The sequence below is a fragment of the Genypterus blacodes genome, unplaced genomic scaffold (genome assembly GCF_046128005.1).
Source record: "Genypterus blacodes isolate CSIRO-AG114 ecotype Tasmania unplaced genomic scaffold, CSIRO-AGI_Gbla_v1 ptg000120l_1, whole genome shotgun sequence".
Classification (NCBI taxonomy): Eukaryota; Metazoa; Chordata; class Actinopteri; order Ophidiiformes; family Ophidiidae; genus Genypterus; species Genypterus blacodes.
Genome location: NW_027466923.1, coordinates 1,410,581 through 1,426,448, shown reverse-complemented (window position 1 = coordinate 1,426,448; position 15,868 = coordinate 1,410,581). Strand labels below are relative to the sequence as shown.

General features: G+C 43.6%; 1 protein-coding gene across 1 annotated transcript in view; it reads left to right on the top strand.

The window, feature by feature from the left end:
* Window positions 1-15,868, top strand: part of carmil3 (capping protein regulator and myosin 1 linker 3) — a 55,225-nt gene that overhangs the window by 18,306 nt on the left and 21,051 nt on the right. Inside the window, exons 7-15 of the mRNA XM_076162115.1 lie at window positions 21-91; window positions 269-342; window positions 4,048-4,123; window positions 4,765-4,853; window positions 5,724-5,818; window positions 6,961-7,047; window positions 9,199-9,308; window positions 9,440-9,517; window positions 12,428-12,504. Of these exons, the coding sequence (XP_076018230.1) occupies window positions 21-91; window positions 269-342; window positions 4,048-4,123; window positions 4,765-4,853; window positions 5,724-5,818; window positions 6,961-7,047; window positions 9,199-9,308; window positions 9,440-9,517; window positions 12,428-12,504 (757 nt within the window). The remainder of the gene's footprint in view (window positions 1-20; window positions 92-268; window positions 343-4,047; window positions 4,124-4,764; window positions 4,854-5,723; window positions 5,819-6,960; window positions 7,048-9,198; window positions 9,309-9,439; window positions 9,518-12,427; window positions 12,505-15,868) is intronic.

Sequence of the window (15,868 nt, the reverse complement as noted above, 5' to 3'; positions counted from 1 at the left end):
CTCCTCTCTCGGCCTTCCAGGAGGTTTTTCTGAGACCTACGCGGCTCTTTGTGACTACAATGGGATCGGCTGCAAAGAAGAAGTGCAGTGGGTGAGACGACTGCACACACACACACCTACCTGCCTTTTATTTGGTTTTATGCCCCATTTTCTTTAGGAAATTATGTTTATTACGCTTTAATGAAATGTTACAGTGGGGATACCTGAATGTCATAACTGCCTCTTGTGTTTTTCTTCATCTTTCTTTACTTCTTTCTCTTTGTTCCAGGATGTTGACACCATCTACCACTCTCAGGACAACAGAGAGTTCAACTTATTGGATTTCAGCCATCTTGACAGCAGGTGACACAGTTTAGTGACCTATTGATCACCCACAGCACAAACTTTTGATTTGGTAAGGTTTAATTCAGCTTGTCATGAAGCGGGCTCCAAGTCTCAAAAGAGTTTCACAGAGCGTCTCCCAGCAGTGGCTTTATACACTCCATAGATTGGATAGATAGACTAAATGAATAGTACGTTCTTGAGATAGATAATATGATGAATATTAAGGTTACAGTGACGCAATGATATGCTGACACCATTAAAGGTTGTGTAAGAACCTGGTGACCTGTCAGTATTACATGGTTACTAGATACAGCTATCTAATGGTCACAAAACAGTAACAGTTAAGTCATATTTCCTGGTGTTGCACCTCCTCAGCTGTCAGTTCTCCTCTTTTGTGACATCACAGTTACTACAGTCTGTCTCTAACAGGACGGTGCCTTGGTTAGGGTGTGTGTACTAATATTTCATTCTCGCTGCGGCTGACTTTTTGCTCTGTTTTGTTGCAAGATAGTGAAAGATAATGACAGGAAATTATGTGCTTGTCAGAGCCAGAGTGCAGTGTGTGGGAACAGCTGTGAGACTGCAAGACTTCTCTACCTCCTCGTTGTATCTTTTATGTGTCACATCCCGCCCGCCCCGCCCCTTCCTGTCTCCTTTTATATGGAGGAAGAGCAAATGTGCCACTTGAATACTGCTGCTACTTGACAGCTGACATGCAAATAGGATTCAACCTTGCTTAGGTGTTTCTCAGGAACATTTTGTCCCGAGGAAACCAAGAAGCTCATTGAATCATCTTCACTTTTCCATCTAGTATCAACCGTGAGAGTGCAGAGGATAAATCCTCACTTTAAAAATGCATAGCTCATCATAGGCTTGAAGCTGTGCTGCTGAATCAAAGCCATTCATGAAAGCTTGATTGCAGCAGTAAATACTGAATATATTAATGTCCTTGGTGTCCTGGGTTATTCCCTCAATATCAAACTACCATGTGGATTACATCTGTCATTCCTGTTGTTTCTTACTTTCATTCTGTTGCTCAGCAGACGTCATATTTATATGTTTATACAGTATATATATATATATATATATATATATATATATATATATACTATATATACACACACACACACACACACACACACACACACACACACACACACACACACCATTTGAACCTTGGTGTGAGTAAAGATTCTAAATACTGGAAGGCAGTGTATCCCAAAGTGTGGCCTGTGGCCCCCTGGTGGGCTGTGAAAGTACTTTAAGTGGGCCAAGAGGTTTAAAATTTTGTAATTAAGTTTAAAATTAGCACAAGATATTTTGATTAAATGTAAACATTACAAAGCCATGGGATTTAAATTATTTTTAAATTGTAGTGGTGTTGCCATTTATGGTCATTATAGCTTTATATTCTTCATATGCCTCCAGTAAAATGATTAACTTCTGAAGTGAAATGAGCTGCAGGTGGCCGTTACATCTTGTTCCTATATGCTCGTATTTGCAGACTCCGCCCCTTTCACGGCTACACGCATAGTGTTAACAAAGTGAATTGATTACCATCGTCATGATATCTGTTAAGCCCGATTGCGGTGGTCGCAAACATGGCCGAGCTCTGTTAAGCCTCTGGGGTTTGTCTCTATGTGCAGGAACGTCTGATCAGGGGAAACATGACGACCCCAGAGGGTTTAGAATAGGACACCTTCAAAACTTTCAACTTTTTCCCCCTCAATCTCTTGATTCTTCTCTCCAATGCTTGACACTCTGACCCTGCTCTTCTAATAAAGTTGTAGAACAGGATTGGACTGAGGAAGGAAATGCCTCAGGGCTGTCATGCGCAGAATCAGGAAAATAAATTCAAGGAAACGCAAACTACTGAAAAATGCACAAACACCAGGAAAAGGTTTAAACGACCAAGTAAAGCGTCTAAAAATCACTTTCCCTGAACTTGTGCCAGAGGCTATTTGTGCTGCATTACTCTCCTCCGCCCCTGCTTGTCCTTCCACATTTCCATTACCTTCGTCTCTCCTGATGCGGCCCGTCTACCGTTACCGCTGGCGACAGGACGATGGTTTTTCTGCTGACTGCTGTCAGTCCAAACATCGTCTCTGCTCATTGCTCCTGACTGAAAGCAGACACCGCTTTACCCACGTCCCTCCCATTCTCGTTATCCACTTCCTGTAGTCTTTTCCCTTTCATTTCATCTGCTTCCATCTGTCCCTCTGATTCATTTGTAAACTGTCCCTGGTGCTGAATACACTGTTATGGCGCACATATAAGTCAATTTTCCCCACATTCACATTGTTTTTGTGGCCAGTTGGAGCATTTTCTAGACCTGTATGCTTGGAAAATGTTGAAATTTGCTGCAATTTGAGATAAATATGTTTTCTGTTGCAATAGAAAGTTTTTGTTCATTTCCCATTTGACCCTGAGAAAGACCCGGAGAAATACATGGAAGGTTGTGCAAGTGAAAACGGCAGCAAAGCACAGTTCTATTGGGGAATCCATGAATACTTTTAGCTCTAACTGTGGCGTGCACAACATCTTTGTGCTGTTGAAGAAATGGTATCTGTAAAGGCTCCATTCAAAGGCCTATGGAGCCGGTAAGTAAATATCAAATGGCCCTAAAATGCTTTCAAAGTAAATTCATTTAGTAATATTGACAGTGAATCACTTCAACATGATACAACTGGGATTTGTTTCACTCCCGAGTCACAGTATGAGAATGAAGAGCTGCGCAGTCCCCGGGCTGTGGCACAGTGGGGATAATTGACTCCTCACCTTGACGAGAGCGGCTTCTGTGAGCGACTGGGTCTCCATTAAAACACACAAATGTACAGTAACGAGATCACACAGACGGACTGGATGAGACATAGAGGCCAATTACATGTCCTGCTGTCATAATAGGATTCACAGACTGTGTAGATGATGAATGTTGACATGTGCAGCCTCACACACACGCACACAGAGCAGTATTAGTCAGATTGAGCTGGTCTGATGCCTGGCTTGGTGATGGAGACGAAGAGACACAGCTCAGAGATGTACTTTAATGTGCCGGCAGCAGGTCACTGGCTGGATTATACTGTGCCTCTCTCTCTTTTGCTCTCTCATCCTCCCACTGCTCTGTGTTGACACTTGTTTGTCCAGTGATGTATAGCGTGCAACGCAGCAAAGTGGCTTTAGTTGGACTGTGGAGGATTCTGAACCTGAATTCTCTTCTCTCTCCCTTGATATCTCTCTTTCTGTCTGTCTTGTGTGTTTGTGTGTACGTGTGTGCTGTGTTTGACGTCTGTAGCCGGGATCAAACTCTGGCTTTATTTAATAATCCACTGACCCAACCATCGATCTTTACTGTTTTCCCTCTCTCTCACTCTCTCCTGCCTGCTCTCTCTCTCTCTCTCTCGTCTGCTCTCTTTTTCAGCAGCTCTCTTTTGCTGTCTCTTTCCCTCTCTCTCTCCCGCCTCTTGTTTCTTATTCCGCGCCTCTCCTCCTCGGCGGGCTGCAGGCTTTGGTATCACTCATCTTTCTGAAAGCCGCCCTGCCCACAGCGTTCCCAGTGTCACCATGATAAACAGCTTTTTCTAAAATTATGAGTTTGGCCAACGATTATGAGTTTATGGATCAATGACATTGAATGTTTGTGAGCACATGGAGTTTGCTAATTTTAAGGATTGCCCTTCTGTTGTGTATAATGTGTGTTTGTGTGTGTGTGTGTGTCCATTGCAGGGACTTGGCGGTCATCGTGGCATCGATTGCGTACAACACATGGTTCACCAAGCTGTACTGCAAAGACATGCGCATAGTAATTATCCTTTTTCTGTTATTGTTGCTTTGATGCAAGAGGTCTTCACTGGTTCAAACTTTGGGTCCTAAGCCAAACAAACACTCTGGGAAAACAAAATGTGCCTGAGCGCAAAGTGCATAATTCCTTTAAAGTAAGACTTCTCACACTGAATCTGGGCGTAGGAGGCTTTTACCCTACGTTTGTTAATGTGTACATGCCTGGGTATATCACTTTATAATGGATTTCAGTCATATGGTGTCTAGATATCTGAAAACTCCTGCACACTCCTGTAAATAATAATAAGTGCAGTAAAGAGGAAAACCAAATGCCAAGAAGAAAATAGATCTCACTAAAATTACTCTGTCTTCATTTTCCAGAAATTGACAAAAAGGTTGACAAAGCTTCCTTCTTGAAATGTTGAATCCTCATTAGTAAGGCCCATCTGTCCCAAAGCAGAAGATAAGGAATGATCACTTTTAACTATGAGATTTGTACAAATGTGCTTTCGTACAATTTCCCATCCCTATGTGGATGTTAAGGTTAAAGGTTCTTTTACTCTCTGTTGTGCTGCAGTTACACCACAGTTGAGTGAGGTCATTCTCTCTGCTCTGTGACCTTGAACCTCCAGTCACCAGCTTTAATGTTGTTTTGTTGATCAGGGGTCAGAGGTGGTGGACCAGGTTCTTCACACAGTCAGCAAGTCCAACAGCCTGGAGGAGCTCACGCTGGAGAACGCTGGGCTCAAGTCGTAAGTTTCCTGCCGGCTGCAATCATCATCATCAGCAGCAGCAGCAGTTGCAGCCTCTGCACCTTTTTACTTCTCTGTTCTTACTCCTGTTCTCCTCCTCATTTCTTAACGTTTCAGCCTCTTTTGTCAACCACACTTTCTCATCCAATTGATCCTTTCTTTGTATTCCACCTCCATCTTTTCTTCTCACCTTGCTTCATCTCACCTCCCTGCTCTTCCTCCCACTCTTCTCCTCACCTCTGCTGTCATGCCCTTTCCAATTCTGTCTCCTCCTCCTCCTCTTCTGTACCTCCTTTTCTTCTCCCACTCACCCCTGTTAACCTCTTCTGCTTTCATCTCTGCACTAAAGCTCCTTCTTTTCATCCTGAATCTAACTCACCCTTTATGCAATAGAAACTAAAGTCTAAAGACAAATCTCTTCACCTTCATATGCATGTAGATTATCAGAAAGCAGAGAACTTCCCTTACTCAGTAATAATTGATATTGATGGGCCTGCTGGTTAACTGCAGCAGCATCATCCTTCTCTGGATGAATGCGTGTTGTGTTGCTGATTCTAAAAGGTGTTTTTGGCCACTGTGAGGTTTAACACACTTGACTGCAAAAAGCATATGGAAAAAAATCTGAGTGCAGCACAGTAATAAAGGGATTTCAGCAACAAAATGACTACAGTATTATATTCCAATATAAACAGAAATCTTGCTGCTTGATTAAATTAGCTGCTAGTTATCTACAGGTGATACTGGGAACTGTGCAGCTTTGTCAGGTGCACAGTGATTAGGAAACGAGCCATTATGGATTGAATTGGGTGCAAATAAGTGTGAATTTTTGTGTTTTACTATGATATTTCCTGCTTTGCTGTTTACCTCCAGGGATTTTCCACAGAAGATGGCCTCGGCCCTGTCCGAGAACCCAGCCTCTGTGATTCACTCTCTCAACCTGGCCCATAACACGTTAGACAACCAAGGTACGTGTGTGTGTGTGTGTGTGTGTGTGTGTGTGTGTGTGTGTGTGTGTGTGTGTGTGTGTGTGTGTGTGTGTGTGTGTGTGTGTGTGTGTGTGTGTGTGTGTGTGTGTGTGTGTGTGTGTGTGTGTGTGTGTGTGTGTGTGTGTGTGTGTGTGTGTGTGTGTGTGTGTGTGTGTGCGAGAGAGAAAGGGAGAGCAGGGCCAAGAAGTGTGAATTCTTGCCTTCTCTCGCTGTTATCTTTCCCCAGGTGCATGTGTTTGTTCTCTTGCCTTTACTCGGCTGGTGCTTTTGTTTGCTGCCAAAGCATCACAATTGATTCCTGTCCACACAGAAGCTTTATGTTCCTTCTCTGGTTGTTTCTTCCTTCGTTCCGTCTCTGATCTGTCTTTGATGCTTTGATGCATGTCTGCGAGTGTTATGGCAGTTTCTTTAAGGGGACATGTACTGCTTCTTCTTCTTCTTCTTCTTTTATTTTACACCGTTGTACAATAGGAGTATGAAGAAGTAGAAGTGTGAAAAAGTTGAGTCTTGATTGTGGTTGACTGTAGTTTTTATGTAACCGCTAATTGACAATTAGAACATGGAAGTCGTGTCTCAATGTTTTTTGTTGTTTTTTAGACCTTAGCCCACTCAAACATGAATTCTCCCCGCCACACACATACATGTCCACACGTTTGAAGAGACGCACCTTGAATTCCTGTCTCTCCCTTCATATCACAACATCAAGTGTTTGGCAAATCACAGCAGTGACGATGCAAAGCCAAATTACAGAGAAGAATGGTGAAGTAACCATGGCTACCTATTACAACAAAGCTGGCAATACAATAAAATCAGTGAAAGTGTGTGAGTGTGAGATGATATGTTGGTCTGGTGTGTTTGTTGTTATGACAGTATGTGTGTGTGTTTAGGTGTGTGTGGTTTAGTATGATACTGGTTTGTTTTTGTGGCAGTGTTGTGTGGGCTGTGTGTTCTGTGTCTAAATACACACACTCTCTCTTCTCTCTTCTCCTCTCTTCATCTCCTTGTGTCCTCTCTTCCCTATCCACACATTGTTCCCTCCTCTGTTTATTCAATCTCTCCTCCTCTTACTCTTACTTTCCTCTCCTTCTTTTATCATCCCCTTCCTCCTCTCCTCTCACCAGGAGTCTCCAATCTGATTCAACAAGTGTGTCGTCTTAATAAGGGCCTGCGTCTCCTCAATCTCTCAAAGACTTCCCTCTCCTCTAAAGGTAGGAGTTCCCCCTTTGTGACACAGAAGCCCAGTGTGGTTGAGAATTTAACATACACGCATTTCAACATTTCAGCAGTTGGAATCCAGTGACGTACTCAAAGGCACATCAGCAGAGTGGAGGGCTTTGGTACGACCTGGCACACACAGATAAACAGACCCGTGCATGTATCAGCCGTCGACAAAATGATATTCAGGTCAAAGTTTTTAGCTGATGGTTTTTTTTTCCCCCTGAAATCCCATCGAGGCATTAGTCTGTGTCCCAATTCTGCTGCTTTATTCCAGACGTGCACCCATCCTCAGCACCACAGCTCAGCCGCAAGCATCACAGGATATAGAAGTAAACACATCCATAAAGACTTTGTTTTGGTTTCTACACATAATTGTCCAATTAATTCCCATGAAAAGGATTACCTAAAGTAAACTTAAGAAATTTCAGGAAAATTCTGCCCCAAACTGGATCACTGATGCCTTCTGTGATCAAGGTCATAATTCAAGTTTTTCGGCCACAAGGATGAGATGAGACGGGTGAAACTCAGGGTTTGCTCCCCTGCAGGACACAATGGGCTGTGACAATAGAGGGATCAAGTCCTTGTTGTTAGTCAGTGACTCCTACTGGCAATGTCTGGCGTTGTAACCTAAGTGCAAAGCAAAATCAGAATAGGGCATCTCATGACAAGTTGCTATGGCAACCAGCACATTGGCAGTCTGATTTCCTAAGATGATGCGAGAATGAACCTCTAGGAATTCAAAATATCTTTTCATTTCAAGATGACCACATTCCCATGACTTTTCTGGAAACTTTTCAGGTATTTCATCATTTTCCAAAACATGTCCAGGCCTGGAGAACATATTTTTTTAAACTTTTCAAGGATTTTATTGACCTTGGACATCCCTGTAGGTGTAGGTGAGGAGATGATGAATGTCAATTTAATGCAAAGGATCATCCATACGCTGCAGAGGAAGGCCTGAGTTTTCCGTCAGTGTTTGTTATGAATGGGAACGCCGCACTGGATGTGATTTAAAAGGCGTTGGGTTGACACACTGATTCAAGGGGGGATGCAGCGCTGCTACTGACCTTGGAATGTTGGATGCTGGTGTGACTTTGCAGGGGCTGAGCATTTTTTTGTTGAATATTTATAGATGGCTCCCCCTGTCTCTCTGCCTCCCTCTCCCTTTTTACTTGTCTGTCTCTGACTCCCACACACACGCACAAGCTTCAGCTGAATACACACACACACGCATCACCTGTTTGTGATCAGAAATGCAAATATGTAGATTTCTGTCTTTCATCTCCGCTCACACGCTCATACTTGGGAATGTCAAACATGTACGGACGAAAGCACACACACACACACACACACACACACGCTTAACCCATGCAAACAAGAAGGGCTTGTGGAAATCAGATACGGTTGATAGGGAGGATCAGACTCCCTGTCCCCTCTTTCCCTCTAAACCACCACAAAATCGGGATGAAGAGCGCCTTGCCTGCCTCAGAGCGGCACGTATTTATCTTCCTCCTAGAAACGGCAGAAACCCACTTCCTGCAAATGGCGACTGTGCAGATGTAGCTGAATATTGAAGAATCTTGTGATGGAGTAGCGACGGTTCAACTGTTGTTTGCTTTTGTATTTTGTTGCTGCTGCAAGATATTTCACTTGTTTCTATTGCATCGACTGTATATTTAATCCTCTGTGTGGCGGTTTGCTGTGGTTTGCAGCTGTTATGCAAGATGAAGTTTTTAATGAGGAGCTCCATCAGGCCTGTGGGTGTAATAGTGTAGTGATCTGATTTGAGGGCTTGTTTTGTGTGTTGTGTTTTGGGTTTCATGATGAGCTTGGAATGCAGCCTTACAGAGAGAATGATGCTCGGAATCTTCCAACATAATTGTATTCTAACATACCACATGAGCTCCAGAGGTAGAAATTACCCTGGGTTTTTCGCTCCGGCAATTTTACAAAATGTCTTCAATTTTCTGAAAATTTGTGTTCGAACTGGGTCACTGACATTTTGTAAATTCTGGCATTGTGGAGTTATTCAGCATTCACCTACTAGGCCCTTTGAATGGAGCTCGGTTTTCCCTTTATCTGTTATTTGCTCTCAATTTTCTTTTTCCATCCCTCCTCGTTTCCTTCTCTCTGCCCTCTAGGCGTCGTTTCTCTGTCCCAGGCGTTGTGTTCAAGCGACGAATACTCCAACTCTCTGCTGCATCTGGACCTCAGCAAAAACCCTGGAGTTCTGTCTGGAGATGACGCCACAGTGAGGGACACGCACAGACCCAGACACCCACACACTGCAGTTTATAAAATATCATTTATATTTACTAGACAAGAATATGCACATGGTGTGTGTATAGCTCATCTTGCTCCTGCCTTGTTCTTCCTCTGCAGAACCTGTACCTTTTCCTCGCCCAGCCCAACTGCCTGGTCCACTTGGACCTGTCGGGAACAGACTGCGCCGTGGACTCGGTTTGTGCTCGCTGTCTCTGTTACACTCCCTCTTCACTCATATCTCTAGAATGGGACACAGGCCAGGAAACAAACAGGGGGTAGAATCCTGAATATGAATCAGCCACCACACAAATCCAATATTACCCCAGGTGACTTACAGTCACGCTTTCCTTTTCTATTCATAATAAAACCAGAAACGGTAAAACCTCTCAGAAGGCAGAGGGGTTGCTCAACAAAAGAAGTATATAGAGTGACTGGCACACAGAAGCCTTTGCTCTATGCAGTCTTTGTCACTCGGATGACTTGTTCCAGTGCCTAAGCAGACTTTACAGTGTACAGTTAAGCAGTTGAAGGGATGATGGTGCTTCCTCTCCGACATGGTTCAGTCACCACACCTGCATGTGTCTGCCCCTGCTGGTTATGACTGAGACAGCTGCTCCCTGGGCTCAATGTACACGGAATTAAGTGGGGAAACTCAAATCTCAGTCAGTGCTCAGAGTTATAGAGACATGAGACTAAAGCACAACACAGATTTGGAATGCAAATGTTTAATTCAAAGTCATGTAGCAGAGACTCTAAAAAGCTGCACCAAATCAATCCGTTTTGATTCCTTCGTTTTTTTGTGTATTTTTTCAAGGTTTTAACATTGTTCCCACTTTTTTTTTCAAATGTTTTGTTAGAAATGCTAAATTATTGTCAATTCATTTCAGAATTTTGATTAACTGACATTTTTTGAATTTTTTTTCTCCTGTATTTCAGAAACTATTTAATAAAATTTTTGTTTTATGAACTAAAACTTAACATTTTTTAAGAATGTTTTTAGTAAATATTTAAGAATTTGCAGTCAATAAACACAACATTTATCACAGTTCTTGTGGTGATATATGTTTGGTCTGTCTTTATAGGCAGTTTGTCATCAGTTCTCTCTCTGTTGTACTGGTGTGTCATTTTATTTCAACATCTTGTTTGGGAGCCTGTAATGTGGGTTTACTTCAAACTCAGCCCCATTCATCAGTTTCAGGAGGTGTAATTCACACTGTAAAACTGCCATGAAAGTGCCTCCGCTTGTGAATTGCGGCGAACCTTATTTTTTATTTTCCCCTTTAAAAACCCCTTAGAGATTCCGAGCGCATCCTTTAATAGCTGTTGACCTGTTTTACCACTTTCCTCCTGTCCTTCAGAGAGAAGCTGTCTGAGGGAGAATTTTTCTTTTTTAGTGTTGCCTTGTTTGACTGAATTATTAATCAGTTCCTGTTTTAATCTGCACTAGCTTGAGCAGTGATGGGGAATATTGATTAGTCAATTTCCGTGATGAATCGCAGTGCCAGGGAAAAATTGATTTTGCTAATAGTTTCGCCTTTTTCCAGTGATGAGACGATACCTAAAGTCTAACGAGAAATTAGCTTTTGTTGCTGATTGTTTTTGCCTCCAGGCCGTTTCTTTCTAGGAAAGGCAGATTTATAATCTTTGTTCCAAGATCAATCGGGTCAGAAAATCCTGTGCACTTAGTTTTATTCAACGTTGTGCTCTGAGTGATATCTGGAAAAGGAGTTTAATTTGACAGCGTGTTGAAACATTGGGGACGAATGGCTGAAGGGTGTTATTGTGATGATAAAGCAGGCAGATTGATTACACCTGCGATCTGTAAGTGGGTTGTAATCACAGTTGAACCTGGCGGGTTGGTTGGGGTAAGGGTCAGATCGGACAAAGGTCAAAGTTTCAGCTCGATGCTAATGCACGGGGGAACAAACTGATGGCATATTTTATGGAAATGACCTGAAATACAAGTATCCTACATTTGTGTAGGACTATTCCAGCTCCTATTTTCTTAAATTTGCTCTTGGAGTGCAGTTCTAGTTTTAGGTGATGCAGCATACTTAACATTCGACTCAATTTGCATTTTCATACGCAGACATTTTGTCCTGTGAATATTTATTGGAACACAGTAAAGAGGTCTAAGCAAACCTTCTCCCAGCAGTGGGTTCAGCTTGACTCTGTGCCTTTATAATAACTCCTTAAATTCCATTCTGTCTGTAGCTGAATTTTTCTGAATGATGAGTATTTAAGTGGGCATTCAAAGGGACAAAGTGTATATAGTGACATGCATATATGGATTTTATTAGTCAGTATATTAATTTACCAGTTTTACTTACTCGCATTTGTGCAAGGAACTAAAAAGCTATGATCTAAATACTCAGCACAGCCTGTTTAAAGTATGATGTAATAGTTTGCGTAGAGCACCTGAGACACCTATAGACGTGCATACATTGAGACAAATGCATCGGTCCTGAACTGCCCTGAAGGCTTCATTTCCAATTGGTACTTAACTTCTCCAGCACGTTGACAGCAACATGACATAACAGTGAATTAACCTCCTCACACACCTGCCCACACACACCCTCCAAGTTCGCGAAGAGTGCATTATTCATGCGCGTTGGAGTGGCGAGCCAATCTGAACAGAAGGGTGCCTGAAACAGACGGTATCAAAAAAATGGGCTGTTTTCACTCCATGTGGACAACGGTGCTGCAGCAAATTAAGAAATAAAATTAAGAGCATGGAGATTTGTTTGAAACCTCCATTCATTTGTTTTCTTCTCATTCACTTTAGTCTGCAGTTTCTTCTCTGTTCCAAAACTTTGTGTTCCATTAAATTACTTCTCTGTGATTCCATAGATCCATGCTAACGTCCTTATAGACGTGATGTATGATGCAATGTTTTTATTGAAGAGGCTTTGTTTTAGCATCATTTCTTAGGCTGTTTAAAATTGCATTTGTGTCAGCCGCAATCTGAGCAATAACCATTTGTGCACAGTACCAGAGCCAAAATAACAGTTACATAATCGTCACACACTGAAAATAACATCACACATCTCTCACTCTCTCTCTCCTCCCTCCCTCCCTCTCTCTCTCTCTCTCTCTCTCTCTCAGTTGTTCGGGGCCTTGCTGCGTGGCTGCTGCGCCGACCTCTCCTACCTGAACCTATCCAAGAACTGCTTCTCTCACAGGTGGGCATTCACCTCCACCATGCCGGCCGAGTGCAGATCCCAGTTGAAGCCGTTTTTATGGCGTTCCTGTCCTCCCTCTGACTCAGCCGGAGAGCTCTGGAGGAATTCCAGTCAGCGGGCTCTGTGTGGAGGGAGCGCCGTCATTTATTTTCTCCCATAGTTTAGCGTTGAGCTTCTGGACCTCACTGACAGAATCGGTGTTCAGCCACTCATTAGTTCTGGTTTACTACCCGTGTGTGTCTGTGTGTGTGCGTGTTTGTGCACGTGTGTAAGAGGCGAGGGTGTCGTTTCTTTCTATAACATACACCTGTGTCTGTTTGCTAACAAGTTTTGAGTCAGTCACAAAATTTTTATGCATTCCCACAAGTCTTTTGGGTGTGTGCGTGTGTGTGTGCACGCTGTGGAATGTGTATATGTGTGTAGGTGTGTCTGTTTACCTCGCTCGCAGGCAGGAGCAGCTCCGGCTCTCATCATTCCGTGTCCCGCAGGAGCCCAGAAGCTTCCCTGCTCAGCATATTACATTACAGAGAAAAAAGTTGGTGAAAAATGAGACTAATTTTAGATGGGAATTATTGTTCCAATCCCCAGACTCCCACGCCTGCACTCTCTCTCTCTCTGTCTCTGTCTGTTGCCGTGCCTCTCTTTGTATCCATCCCTCTCTCACACACACATGCCTCCATCTTTTACTTCTCTAATGTCTCGGCTGCATCTCTCGTACCTTTTCGGCTCATTACCCGCCGCCGTCTTTTGTAGTGCTGTGGCTATTATCTCCATATCAACCTGGACACGTTGTAATAATGCGTAAGGCAGATGAGTCCTGTGTCACTTCAGATGATGCCCTCCTGTACCCTGGTTTTCCTGTATTTTCCAATTTGCTGGGTCAAAAAATAATTGCTTTAGCGCATGAATGAAGGGCAACATAGCAATTTTGCACACCTGACTGATTCTGAAATAGGAGGACGGACTTTCCCAGTATTTTCCTCTCCATGTGTGTCCAGCAGCACTCTTCGTCTTCCTTCTCTTGGCTTTTTTTTCTATCTCACCCACTCTTTTATCCATCCACCTATCTCCAGATCCGTCCTCTGATGTTTCTACCAGTTGTCTCTCTCTCTGCACCTCCATTCTCTTGCTGCTCCTGCCACCTCTTGCCTCCTCTGCCCTTCTTTCCCCACTTCTTTCCTTTACCCTGCAACCACTCTACCTCCTGGCAACCCTCATCCCCTTCTCACTGCTTCCCTCCCTCTGTTCACGCTTCATCCCTCCTCCTGCTGGACTCGGGTCTTCTTCGGGTATTAGAGCGAGCTGGCCGCCGTGGCACTGCGATGACAACGCGGTGCCACAAAGCTGAACTGAGCTGATAAGAACCGCCTGGCCTGACGGTCATGAATATGGAATGGACCCCTGAACACCCCTCTTACCCACCCACCCACCCACACACACACACACTGTACGACTCTCATATCTTGATGCTTGAGAAACGATGAACAATGGATGTAAATACATTTGCAGACAAATGCAGTTGCGGATCCTGCTTGCTCTCTTAAGCAAGTTTGTGTCAGACGGTGACATTGCATCTGCTTATGCGACAGAAGCCATTCTGTATCTGGAGTCTTGACAGGCTCTCTGCTAATCGTTACAAATGGGTCAGCGAGCATGCTGGCAGACACGGGGAGGTTTTCACAAAGAGCATGGTTATCCAAGCTCATAAAGCAGCTGCCTCTCTTGCTCTCCCTCTCTCTCCCTCTCTCTCTCTCTCTCTCTCTCTCTTTCTTGCCCCCCCCCCCCAATACTTTAACTGAAGCAATGTGCTGGTGATTTTTCAAAGGTTTGTTGTTTGTTTGTGGGGGCGGGGGTTACAGCCCACAGGTGGGGTCGGTGTATCTTTCGTTCATTGAATTCTCGACTGTGGAACACTTTTGAAATCGTTTTATGGCTGACACAGAAAGTTTGTTTGTGGTAATATGGCTTGAATTTCTATATTTTTATTCTTTGTCCATTTTTGACGCTGGTAAAAAAATAGAAAAAGTTTGTTTGTTTGCAGGTGGTTAAGTAAGAACTATATCCTGTTTAAGGGAAACAAGAGAATTGTCTTCGAGGCAGACGACACGTTCGCCCTGGAATGATGTCGTCAGTGGAGGTTGATACTCCTGATTAGTCCTCCTGGTTGTTGTAATGGCTGTCGTTAGAGCGATCGGAGTCCCCCGCGGCCAGGTGTGCGACAGTCGTTGGGCTTCTCCTTTCTGCCGTAACGAAGTTCATTAGAGGCTGAAAGATTCCATCTCCTGGGGAGGGATGAGGGAACAGCGTTGTACGTGGGTGATAAGTGGTGTTGTAGACCTCCTCCCCTCTTCTTTCTTTACAGATATAGCCTTGTTTACGCCTCGTTCAAACCATCCGTCTTCCCTATCCAAGATATGTACATTGTAGTTTGGTCTCTCTTCTTGTGTTTGGGTGTGGTGTCTTTTGGATGGACCAGTTTCTCTCTCAGCATGTGGAAAGCTAGAGGGATATGTTTATGTATACTCATGAGTTTCTCAGATACTCCTGACACATATGGAATAACAATGTTGTTGCGTTGGTTCTTCTTCTCTTCGTCAATCATCATGCTGGCAGCTCCTTCCACTGCGTTGTTCCGTGAAGTCTTGCATTTCCTGGGTTTGTGGCTCGGCGTTGCTCCTCTGTTAGAATTTAGGTTTTTTAAGCTTTCCACTTTTTCCATGTAGAGATTAGACACAATTGGAGAGCCTGGTTGAGCCCGTGGCACATCCATGTTTCCGTCTGTAAACCCCCCGATGTGTTTGAAGTGGGTGGTGTTCAGGCACAGGTCGAGCAGCAGATGTGTGGATGTTGTTTTATTCACTTGACAGGTTATGTCAAAATCCTTCAAGAGCCAAGACAACACAATCTTACTTTGTTACCAAAATGTAACAAAATGGGGCCGTTTGGTTCATTTTCCGATGTCTGTTTCAGAGTAGGAACCGGAACGGAGGTGAAGGTGCACCTGACAAAAAACGACATCTGACAAAGAATGTAATTATTGCCTTCACAGGAGTTTACTTAGAGTTTTAAGATGCACCTAAACTTAGAGAGTAGAAACCTGCTCGGTGTCTCTCAGGGTGAACAAGTTGCCAAAAAAAAGGCTGCGGTGCCAAACAAACAAGCTGCTCGACATGCAGCAAGTAATCTCTTCCCCCAAAAAACAAACACATCCCTCTGAAAGATGAATTCTTTCTCCCTCCGTCTCTTTTTCTTTCCCCCTCATCACTTTCTCTGCCTCGTTGCCCCCCCCCCCCTCTTCTTCCCCTGTGCTGAGTTATTTGTGCAGTATGTGGAATGACAGATCGGCTGTTTCGACTTGTTCTAA